At 43.4% G+C, this 11,284-nt stretch overlaps 2 protein-coding genes across 6 annotated transcripts; one reads left to right on the top strand and one right to left on the bottom strand.

The window, feature by feature from the left end:
* Nucleotides 1-1,217: 1,217 nt before the first annotated feature.
* mettl21a (methyltransferase like 21A) lies at nt 1,218-3,906 on the bottom strand. Its single transcript, XM_017426870.3, has 3 exons — nt 3,562-3,906; nt 3,377-3,488; nt 1,218-2,758 (listed from the first exon to the last, which is right to left on the bottom strand). The coding sequence occupies exons 1-3, from the start codon at nt 3,706-3,708 to the stop codon at nt 2,361-2,363; spliced, it is 657 nt and encodes a 218-aa protein (XP_017282359.1). The 5' UTR covers nt 3,709-3,906; the 3' UTR covers nt 1,218-2,360.
* On the top strand, nt 3,396-11,002 carry LOC108242180 (cyclin-Y-like protein 1). Of its 5 annotated transcripts, none has more exons than XM_025008230.2 (11): nt 3,396-3,509; nt 5,893-6,103; nt 6,373-6,447; nt 6,526-6,560; nt 7,356-7,456; nt 7,551-7,586; nt 8,574-8,625; nt 8,706-8,825; nt 8,895-9,061; nt 9,148-9,310; nt 10,434-11,002. In XM_025008230.2, the coding sequence occupies exons 2-11, from the start codon at nt 5,944-5,946 to the stop codon at nt 10,548-10,550; spliced, it is 1,026 nt and encodes a 341-aa protein (XP_024863998.1). In that variant the 5' UTR covers nt 3,396-3,509; nt 5,893-5,943; the 3' UTR covers nt 10,551-11,002. The 5 variants fall into 5 exon arrangements, with proteins under 5 accessions (XP_024863998.1, XP_024864002.1, XP_024864001.1 ...); XM_025008234.2 differs by having other exon boundaries at nt 3,491-3,509; nt 5,896-6,103; XM_025008233.2 differs by lacking the exon at nt 3,396-3,509 and adding an exon at nt 3,566-3,674 and having other exon boundaries at nt 5,896-6,103.
* Nucleotides 11,003-11,284: the final 282 nt, after the last annotated feature.

Here is an 11,284-nt window from a genome sequence, read left to right as displayed (position 1 = left end):
CACACACACACACACGTACAGACTCAGCTCAGAGCGTCTGGAAGCCACTCCTTTTCTACTTTTCTGCTTTCTTTAAAACAACGACAAAAAAAAAGTGCTGATGATTTTGTGAAGTGACTCAAGCGTCTCATCGGTTTCCCATAAAAGGGGCGGGGCGGCGTTCCCCAAACGACCGTGGAGAAGACTGCAAACTGTTCTGTGGCGACGCAACAAAACAAACTGTTCTTTCGACGCCACGCAGGGAAGCATTCCAGTCACTGGTGCCTGCCCGGTCAAACTGGGTAACATCACCAGCAAACACCCCGACTTTGCTCATTCGCTCGGATAATTCGGACCTTTTAGCGTGCAACATTGATACTCTTACGCTCTCGCATTAAGAACACCTGTTACCTAATTACACTTTGAACTGTACATTGTGTTTTGGACATTTTATCTTTGACCTGTGTTTTTGTTTTAGCACAACGCCAGCTCCAAAGAAGTTGGGACGTTGTGTAAAATGTCAATTAAAACAGAGTTCAGTGATTTGCAGATCTCACAAACCCGTATTTTCTCCCCAGCCGATCACAGTAAACCTCTCAAATGTTTAAACTCAGAAACGTGTTTTTTGGAAAAATCAGATACTTTTGAGTTTTACGGCAGCGGCACATCTGAAAGTTGTTCCAGATCCGTTGTAATTTTGTGAACGGTTTCCCACACCACTGACCTGGGTCATCTTTGCTGGATTTTTATTTTTCACAATGCGTCAAACGTTTTTGTAGAGAGGTCTGAACTGCAGGCAGGACAGTTCAGCACCCGGACTCGTCTCGTATGAAGCCCTGCTGCTGGAATGATGCAGTCTGCGGTTAAGATTGTCTTCCTGAAATATGCAAGACCTTCCCTGAAAAAGACGGATGTTCAACAGATGTTCTTAAAGCTGTATGCATTGATGGAGCCTTTCCAGATGTGTAAGCTGCCCGTATCAGAGGCACTAATGCACCCCCATGCCATCAGAGAGGCAGGCTGGATGGTTTGGACCCGTTCTCCTGTTTGGTCCAGAGGAGACACATCTGTTCACATCTGGCTTCTTCTTTGCCTGATAGAGCTTTAAGCAGCATTTCTGGACGGCACGGTGAGCTGTGTTTACAGACAGTGTTCCTGAGCAGAACCAGAACCAGCCTTGACCTTTGACCTTCAGAGATTTCTCCTGTTTCTTCCAACCTTTTGATGATGCCCTGAACTGTAGCTGATGGGATATTTAAAGTCTTCCCCATTTTTTTTATCGAGGAGCTTTATTCTGAATTTTTTTTTTTTCATTTTTCGGGTTTTTGTGTTTACTGTCTTCCACTGCGAATAAAATCCGGGCTCAGGAGATTTGCAGATCATTGCATTCTGTTTATATTTACATTTAAAACAACATCCCAACTTTTTCTCTACTGGCGGTGTACATTCAAAGCTTCCTTTAGGCATTGTTTTATTTTTATTTTTTCACATCAGTTAATTCGTTAGCCCCCCGAGGACACAGCGAACTATAAAAAACGGATTTCACGTTGAATGCAGCTTTAAAAAATGCAGTGAATTTGGAACGTTTAACAGAAACTCTTGAATACTTTGGAGTTTTATCCAAATCCAAGCAGGAAACGGGCAACGATCAAAACGTTAAGGCTCGATGATTTTAATTTCACCTGATAAACGGTTAACCTAGTTTTTAAATATTTATTTTATCATTTGTACAATTTACTCCTAAATTTACTTAGAAAATACGAAACTAATGAGCCTTAATAGTTTTTCTGTGACAGAAATACTTTGTATTTTTACAGTGACACCACCGATCGCTGAATGGGTGGATCGCAAAAATGTCAACAAAATCTCAATTCTGTACAATTTGTAGCAAAAAAACAAAACAAAACAATGTTCTCATTTGGAGGTTGTTGCATTTTGATTATATCAAAAACTGCGTATTTTCTGCCAAGTCTGTCTCCAGAATGATGTTTTTAGGGAAAACGGCGTGTGCAATTTCCTTGCTTTTACAATCCGAGAACATTTCAAAACTACAGCAGTTCGATTTTAGGAAATAAGAGATTGTTTTATTGCTCGTTAATCATGCAGCCTGAGAAGAGGATTGTAAAAAATGTGACCAAATCAAAAAAAAAGAAAAAAAAAAGTATTGAACAAAGTGAATATTTTCATGACTGCCATCTTGTACACTTTTAGTATTATGTAGTCATGTATGCTTTTTATGTTGCTTTTTATTATTTTATTTTTTTTATCCAGTTTATGTATGTCAACATGTATAAAACAGTGGATTATGTTTGAGCTATATATTTGGCAGCTGTTAATAAACATTTCTGCTAATTTTAGGTGGTTTTTAAACGTCTTCTTGTTTATAAACCCCCCCTCGTTGGGAGTTTACGTGCTTTGTATAAATGGATGTCCCGCTCTTCGTCGTAGTGGACCTCCTCCACGTCGAAGCGACGCCTGAGGAGGCTCAGGAAGTTTGTGTCTCGCTCGTAGCGGATCTTGCACGCCAGCAGCACCACCGTGGCGTCGGAGCAAAGGTGCTCCAGAGTTCGAATCAGAGCCTGGAACGTGTCCTCCAGGTAAACGATGTCCGCTCCCAGAACCAGGTCGAATCCCCCCGCCGGGTAGCGTTCCAGGCCCTCGCCCCAGGTCAGCTCTGAGATGACCACCGGTTGCCGGAGCTCCGGGCTCAGGTTGGCCTCCACGTTGGCAGAGAGGAAATCCAGGGCTGCCTGTCGGTCCGTGATGGTCACATGAGCGCCTGGAAGAGAGCAAACCGCTCCGTCATGTTTTCAGCTCAGAGACTGACGGGTTTAGGGTCAGGACGGAAGCTGAGGGCAGCCATACCTGCAGATGTTGGTTTTAACGCTGGTGTAGATGTCCTTTTTAAACATCTAGCTTTTAGCTAGCCTTTTACTACAATTAGCTTTTAGCTGGCCTTTTGCTACATTTAGCTTTTACCTTGCATTTTACTACATTTTGCATTTAGCTTGCCTTTCGCTACATTTAGCTTTTAGCTGGCCTTTTGCTACATTTAGCTTTTAGCTTGCATTTTGCTACTTTTAGCTTTTATGTAGCATTTTGCTGCATTTACCTTTTAGCTTGCCTTTTGCTACATTAAGCTTTTACCTAGCATTTTACTACATTTACCTTTTAGCTTGCATTTTGGTACATTTACCTTTTAGCTTGCATTTTGCTTCTTTAATCTTCTAGCTAGTGTTCTGTTTCTTCTAGCTTTAACAGCTCAGTTTTAGCTTCTTTATACTACAGCAGTCATTCAGCTGTCAGAGTTAAAACTTGGGTTTGTGATGGAAATAAATTCTTAAGCATGTCCTCCCCCGGCTTCCGTACCTCACTGATGTAATGTGTTTTTATTTACCCAGCACAGCCGCCACAATGCCAACTAATCCGGTGCCTGCTCCCAGCTCAATCACCCTCTTCCCCTTTAACTCCACTTTCCCCAGCTCCAGATACAAGCACATGACAACAGCCTGTGGAAACAAGAGTCAGAAGTGAGTTTTAATCCCATTTATTGTCGGTTTGTTGCCCCTAAATGCCACTCACAGCGTCCCACACCACCGCTGCCACACCGAGCTTCTTCCAGTCCTGAGCAAGGCGGATATTCCGGTCTGCAAAGCGGAACTGCGCCGATGAATTGTGGAATTTGGAAAGAACGGGTAACGAGTTTTGCACATAAGGAACGAGAGCCATGCTTTAAATGAGAAATTTATATTCTTATTCTTCTTCTGATATTCACGGAGGTTCGCTGATTTTCTTCGTCGCTACCGCCACCTTCTGGGCTCAGACATAGTTCCACTTTTTTAATTCACTGAATTATTTTGTCTAACTTGCTGCTCTTGTTTCCAAAAAAAAATAGGTGCTTAGTTTTGTATTAAATATTCACAGCAACAAAACACTCTTACTTAATCTCAAACAGTTCGTGTCGCTCTTTGACAGTGTGGATATATAGATGAACAATTTTAGCCAATCACCTTACAGCTCCGATGATATTAACCAATCAAAAATCCCGTATTTGTAATGGGCGGGACTGGCTGAAGGAGGCGTGGTCTGTACATGAAATCTATCAAATGCGTTAAGGTAGCTTCCGTTTTGTTTGCTGTTTAAACTTTCAAAATAAAAGCATAATCATATAATCTCTCTCCATTGCAAGACATTCAGAAGGAACGTATAGAAGCCATTTGCATCTAAAAGGTTCTAGTTTTTCCGGTCTAAGTGGTTTACAGAGGCTTAAAAATCAAGGATCCAGCTGACCTACATGACAAAAGCCTGAAAGAACAAAACAAAACAACAAGCCTTGTCTGCATGTGCAGGTGTGTTTTACTGTCTGTTAGCAAAATATCTCATTAACGACTGGACGGATTATAGTAAAACTCTAAGTGAATAATCCTTGACTTCACATCTACATCTGATTAACATTCGGAGTCAACCTGAATCAAGATGGCTGCCACAGCTAATCAAACTCAGCTGTCACAAAAATGGCTACAAGTCAGTTAGTTTAACATGAATTGGGCTAAAACTTCGCATGGTGGTAGCTGAGACTGATCCCCAACACGTACTCTGAGCACCAACTCATCGCACAAGACCTTTGCTTAAAACTATGGCATTAACTATTGGAGTCAACCCTTTTTGTCTGTTAGCAAAATATCTTAAAGGGGCGTGTCCTCCTAAAGAACCACTGGATGGATTTTTGTGAAACTCTCGGGAAGTAACCACTGGGTGTACCTCTCCAGCTGATTAACTTTTGGAGCTGGTCCAATTCAAGATGGCTGCCACAGCCAACTGACCTTACTAAACACAGAAATGGCTCTAACTCAGTCGATTTTAAAGATATTGAGCTCAAGTTTGATGTGGTAGTAGCTGAGACTACTACTAGACACATACTCTGAGTGCTAAGTGATCTGTTTGTCTGTTAGCAAAATATCTCATAAACCTCCGGACAGATTTTAACAAAAGTAATCCCTTTCTGTACATCTACAACTGATTAGAGTTATTGGATTTAAAACCAGACTAAGCTTGTGGTTTAAAATATAGAGAGCCTTCTTGGCTAGGCCTTGTTTTCGCTACAGAAATCCTTTTGGTTGTTTTGTTTTTTAATGTGAGGATTTCATTTCACCTACTGTTTTTTTTTTCCTTTGAATGACTGTGCTTTTATTTTGGAAGCGAATACCCGGAAGTAGCTGTTTATCTCAGCAGCTAGCATCGCCTTGACGCTCAAGACGTGTGTCCTGTAATGCGACGAGATGGACGCTTGCCATATTATTAATAACCGCTTCTTTTCCGCTTACTTAGTCCCCCTGAGAGGTTTTTCCAGGCGCTGAGTCCGTCCGAGAGTTTAGTTAGGTAAAAACAAACTGTGTCAGAGAGTCTTCGGCTGCGGTGAAAATGGATTGATCCACTCCGCTCAGAGGCAGAGGGGGGGCGGAGGGAAGAAGCCGAGAATCATGGACTGAGGTGCGGGGCTGTTAGCCATGGAGGGAGACAGAGGAGCCCTGTGGTCGTTTTTCGTCATGATAGACTCCGTCCAGTAAAATGAGTTGATGTTTGTTACTAATCCGGCGTCCAGAACGACTCGATCCACGCGAGCGAAGTGCGCTGGTGCCGAGCTGCGCACACGCCCTGAATATGTCAGCTGTCCTGCTCAGGCTGCAGATGTCATTACATTGATCCCATTCTGCTCTGGAGCTGGATTCTTACCCTCTGCAGCTTGGATAGCCTTTGTTTTACTAACCTAAACTAGTTGTCTTTGTGTAGCTGAAACATCCAAGTTGATTATTAGTCCCAAATATTTAGCAGAAACTTTGCATTTTCTTTAAAAAAAAAAAAAACTGGCCCCTAAGAGGTTGAACTTTGACCCCTGAAGTGCAGTGTTGTTAGCAGGAGGTCCCGCCCCAGTTTTATGGGCGCCGGCTGTGGCTGTAGTCAGACATGGGGGGTTCGGTGTCCTGCTGCATCTCCCCCGGGGAGAGTCCGAAGATCCTGCGGAGACACGTGGACCTGGACGAGTGTCCCATCACCACCACCGAGGACGTGAGCGAAGACACGGGGACCTACCTGCAGCACATCAGTGACAGGGAGCTCCCTGACGGTGCGTTCCCGTCCCGTCAGCGGTGTCCTGGTCTTGGAGGGCCACCGTCCTGCAGGCTTCAGATGTGTCCCTGTCCCTCAGCAGGTCTTCAGGTTCTGCAGCCTGTTGGTCACTCAGTCATTCAGATCAGACGTGTCCCAGCAGAGAAACACCTAAAACCTGCAGGATGTTGGTTCTCCTGGACCAGGTCCAGGACACCGCTGCGTTACACTGACTGGTGCTTCTGCTCAAATCTTTTGTTTTGTCAAATCGATGTTTTGTGCAAACAGAATTGGCCCAGGAGGCGAACCCTTCGGACCACCCCAGAGCCAGCACCCTCTTCCTCAACAAGTCCCAAACTGATGGTGGGTATTTCTCCACAGATGGTGTTTCATTGTTGCCTTTTCTGTCCGTTTTACTAAGTTTGTTTCCTCTTATTCTAGTGCGGGAGAAGAGGAAAAGCAACTACATGAACCATGTAAGTGACGAGTCGTGGAGGAAAAACAAGTTCATCCTCATAAATTATAAAATAATAGAGTTCATATTAAGAAGGATCTGCGATTTACCGGGTTCTAAAATGATTTAAATTGGACTTTATTTGTCCAAAAACACACAACAGACTCCAAAATGTCAGTGTTTATTATATAAAACTTAAAGTTCTGGAGTATAAAGGTGTGTGGTAACTCAACACCAGGGCGGTAAGGCATCAGCAATGACCTCAAAGAAGGATATGTCGCTGCCCATCAGTCTGGGAAGGGTCAAAGGTCGTTTCCACACTATTTCGATTCAGTCAATCCTCAGAAAATAAGATTATTCACCAGTGAAGCTGCCAGTCTTCCCAGGAGTTTGCAAATTCACCCTAAGGGCAGACCGCGCAATGCTCAGAGAGATGACAAAACCCAAGAGCTCCGTCTCAGACTGTACGGTCCTCACTTACCAGGTTAAAGGTCAAAGGTCAAGACAGGACAATTAGAAAAAGACTCAAATTACAAACTTCAGGTTTGCCTCTAAATGAACCCCAGAACAGATTCTTTTACACAGATGAGACAAAAGCAGAGATGTTTACCCCTAATTACGGAAACATACCAACTGTTGAGCACGGCGGTGGAGGGGTCATGATTTGGGCTCGTTTTGTAGCTTCTGGGCACCGAGCCGACCATTCTTTAATAAAACCTGTGGAATGTGTTGTGTGTTTTTTTTAGTCCTGACGTTGAAATCCAGAAGAATTAAAAGCAAACCTAACGTGAATAATTTCTGTTTGTTTCCCGCCCAGACGTCTCCGGGGCTTCTGACTAAAAAGTTCAGCTCCTGCTCGACGATATTCATCGACGACAGCACAGTCAGCCAACCCAACCTGAAGAGCACCATCAAATGGTGAGCGCTCCGCCCACAAACCTCTCTGTCCGGTTTGAAATTCTGATGTTGCTGTCAACGAGTGATCGGTTGTTTTTCTCCGTTGATCTTCCAGCGTCTCGTTGGCCATTTACTATCACATCAAAAACAGGTAGGACAAGTTAGACATATTGTCTTACAAATGGTAGCAGGATGGAAAAGATGGAAGCTGTTATTTGACAAATCTTAAGTCGTCTTAAAATTCCAGCAACACTTTAAAAAACCATTGGGTCTCCAGCTCTGCCCAAATGATTTCAGGTCCAGGGGACGAGTGTCTAAACTTGGAATCTTAAACACACGTAGTTTTTATTCTGTAGCGTTCCGAGCTTTATTTACGAGTTTGAAGTGGTGGTTTATCCAGGAGACCCCTTAAAGGAATAGTCCGCTCATTTTTAGCGTCTGGTTCTGTCTAATAGTTGGTCCGCCTCTTCGGCGTCTTCAGTTCAGACGTTTGTGTAAGTCCTGTGGGACGGACACGTTCAGCAGCCTCAGGACACCTACAGACGCCGTTCAGAAGTTTAATTTATAGCGTTCTGTCGCACCAATATGACGGTTTTTAACAAGAACTGTTTTATTTGCATAAAAGCACGATAAAGTCCCTGCAGAGCGCAAAGGGGCGTGTCCTCTCGTGATGATTGGCCCGATCCACAGAACCAGGAAGCACAGACACAGATAAATTAGTTTGTATTCTTTCATTAAAGAAATAAACCCACAGATGACAGGAAAATAACATTTCTTTACGCTTCTTGAAGCTTGTTTTCTTCTCTTATGATAAGAATAAAGTTGGAGTTTTGGGCAGAAGCTGCGTTGGCTGCCCTCAAATTTTCCTCTTAATGGTTTAAAATTAATAACCTATTTGTTTGCTTCTTGCTTGTTGCAACTTTAAAAAAAATGCTTTGCTGGTATCCATTTAAAAATGTGTAAATATTTAATATTTCTTTAAAAAGGTTCACGGTTAAGTTTTGATTCCTGTGTTTTTTGTTGACAGTTTATCAGAATATAGAGTTTAAATCAGTTTTTTGTGGTGCTGAAAGCTTTACAAAGCATAACACCACCATCGTATTTGAACAACTGACTCAGTTTAACGTGATTTTTGCAGAGACTCAAACCGCTCACTGGATATATTCGACGAGGAGAAGCACCCTCTGTCGGTGAGTTTTTGTTCGCACCAAGCAGATCCTTTTTTTAAAAAAAGCTGAATAATAAATGACGAGGAATCTTTGCCCCGCAGAAAGAAAAAGTGCCGGATGATTACTCTGTGGTGGACCCAGAACACAAGCTCATCTACCGCTTCATTCGGACGCTCTTCAGCTCCGCTCAGCTCACCGCCGAGTGCGCCATCGTCACTTTGGTAACACCCCCTTCGCCCCTTCTAACCCCGCACGCTCCGCTCGCCTGAACTAACCGCCCCGTGTGTTAGGTCTACCTGGAGCGGCTGCTGACGTACGCCGAGATCGACATTTGCCCGTGCAACTGGAAGCGCATCGTCCTCGGCGCCATCCTGCTGGCCTCCAAGGTGTGGGACGACCAGGCCGTGTGGAACGTGGACTACTGCCAGATCCTGAAGGACATCACCGTGGAGGACATGTGAGCGCCCAAAACATTTGCGTGCCCACCGCGTCCTCCTCGTAAGGTGGGCGTCTTAGAATGAACCTGCTGAATGTGTTGGACAGGAACGAGATGGAGCGCCACTTCCTGGAGCTGCTCCAGTTCAACATCAACGTCCCGGCCAGCGTTTACGCCAAGTATTACTTTGACCTGCGCTCCCTGGCGGACGACAACAACCTCAGTTTCCCTCTGGAGCCGCTCAGCAACAAGCGAGCCCAGAAACTGGAGGTTCGTATGGTTTAAATCATCCGTTTTATTTAATATTTCACTGGGCTGCAACTCCAAAATGTCTCCCAGCGTCCGCGGGCGCTCACAGTCATCTTTGCATGAGTTGTAGAGGTTGAACTTTGACCTTCCCTCACTTTAGTTTCCATAAAATCCGAAGCGCCGGAGCTTTCTGATGACAGGAAACGTCCGAAAGTGCAAAAAAAAACTCAGATGATTCAGAACAGGAAACTAGCTAAAGCCTAAAAAGACAAAAACTGGCTAAAAGAAACAAAATTCAAGCTAAAAGCCAAAAACAGCAAAGGCTAACTAGAAACTAAAAGGAGCTAAAGGGTAATTAAAAGTGTTAAAAGTACCAGAAGTCTTGCTAAAAGTAGGAAAAGAAGATAAAAATAGTCAGTTTGCTGAAGCAGATTACAAAGGGAACAATCATTTTCAAGGAACTGAAGAGATCTTTGTGGGGAAAATATGTGGAAATAAAGTGAAATAAACAGAAACCAAACAGCCGAGCTGAACGTTTTCATTTATGAACGACTAAAATGGCAGAAAAAAATAAAATAAAACAGGGAAACAATTCTGTGACTCAGACAATCAATAAAAAAAAAAACTCCAAGTCTGCCTGTCTTCGTTTGAAAGTGTCCTCCTTCACAGGAAGTCAAGTTTAATTTATTTTTTAAGCACTTTACAGCATGAAAACACAAAAATATAAACAGCTAAACTTATCTAAAACATGAGCTAAGATGATCTAAATTAAATAAATGAGCAAAAGTGACAGAAACAGATGAAAAACTAAGCTTTAAAAAGCTAAACTTATCTAAAACAAGTCGTACTAAAGATAAAAGATACAAAGATATAATAAACTAAACTAGGATTTAAAAACCTCAGCTGAACAGAAGTGATAAAAGCTAGGATATAATAAACTGATGGGACCCGAAGGCTGACTAAGAGGTTAAATCAGAAACGTGGAGGCAGACCGAGGCGGCCAGGAATCCTGGTTTCCACGCCGGGTCACACAAGATGGCCGCTGCTGTTTTCTTGCCTTCAGGTCTTCTCCAGCAGCTGCAGCCCGGTCACATGGGAGCTTTTTTTGTGTCAGTAACAGTTTTTTGTCGCCTCTCGTCTCCAGGCCATCTCCAGGCTGTGCGAGGACAAGTACAAGGACCTGAGCCGGTCCGCCATGAGGAGGTCCGTCAGCGCCGACAACCTGGTCGGCGTCAGGAACTCCCAGGCCGTGCTGTCCTAAGGCCGGGACGGCGCCGCGTTCATCCGAGAGACGTTATTTTTTTTTTTAAAAAAGTAGATAAATATCTGTGACGGCTAAACGTGCAACACTATACCACGATGAGTCCAGTCTGTGTGTTTTAATTCCAAGGTAAAAGCATGATTAATGTTGGAGGAAAAACAGCATCGAAATGCTTCCAGAAGCTGCACAAGTTCTTACTGTTTTCTTCTAGTTTTTTTTATTTTTATTTTTAACGTTTGTCGACATTTTGGGGGCAACAATATTCGCCCCCCGTCTCCCTTTCTTTTCCATCGGCGCCGACGCGGCAGACTGTTTGGGACTACCCTGTGGTGTAGTTCCGCCCACAGAGGAACGAGACGACGACGTTCTGCTTACTGTGTAGGCTCCTATAGCTGTGAACTGTATGAGACTTTATTTAAATGGAATAAACTTCACTCGCTGTTTCAAGTTGACGGTGGAGTCGGGTGGAGAACGGTGTGGTTCTTGGGTTGGTTCTCGAAGACGTTCCCTTTACACATATCAGTTTAAACAAAGACTTTAATATTCCTCATCTCTGTTCTCCTCGGCTTCTTTCAGGAAGGATTTTCTTCTTTTTGCTCATTTTAAGTTTTATTAAAATTGAATATGCCAACGAAGCACTAATTGACAAAAAAAAGCATAAGTGAGTCAATTTCACAGATACTGAGCTGAAATCTGGCGTGGTAGTAGCTGAGAATCATGAACAACACATACTT

The sequence above is a fragment of the Kryptolebias marmoratus genome, linkage group LG23 (assembly GCF_001649575.2).
Source record: "Kryptolebias marmoratus isolate JLee-2015 linkage group LG23, ASM164957v2, whole genome shotgun sequence".
Classification (NCBI taxonomy): Eukaryota; Metazoa; Chordata; class Actinopteri; order Cyprinodontiformes; family Rivulidae; genus Kryptolebias; species Kryptolebias marmoratus.
Note: the sequence above shows the minus strand (reverse complement) of the source record. Positions and strands in the feature narration are given on the sequence as shown.

Excerpts from the sequence above, each read along its gene's own strand:
- mettl21a (XM_017426870.3), bottom strand. The coding sequence starts at position 3,708 with ATGGCTCTCGTTCCTTATGTGCAAAACTCGTTACCCGTTCTTTCCAAA. Across the intron at positions 3,489-3,561 it reads CAGCGGTGGTGTGGGACGCT|GCTGTTGTCATGTGCTTGTA; the intron begins GTGAGTGGCATT and ends TTGTTTCCACAG. Across the intron at positions 2,759-3,376 it reads CATTGTGGCGGCTGTGCTGG|GCGCTCATGTGACCATCACG; the intron begins GTAAATAAAAAC and ends GCTCTCTTCCAG.
- LOC108242180 (XM_025008230.2), top strand. The coding sequence starts at position 5,944 with ATGGGGGGTTCGGTGTCCTGCTGCATCTCCCCCGGGGAGAGTCCGAAG. Across the intron at positions 6,448-6,525 it reads CAACAAGTCCCAAACTGATG|TGCGGGAGAAGAGGAAAAGC; the intron begins GTGGGTATTTCT and ends CTCTTATTCTAG. Across the intron at positions 8,826-8,894 it reads AGTGCGCCATCGTCACTTTG|GTCTACCTGGAGCGGCTGCT; the intron begins GTAACACCCCCT and ends CCCGTGTGTTAG.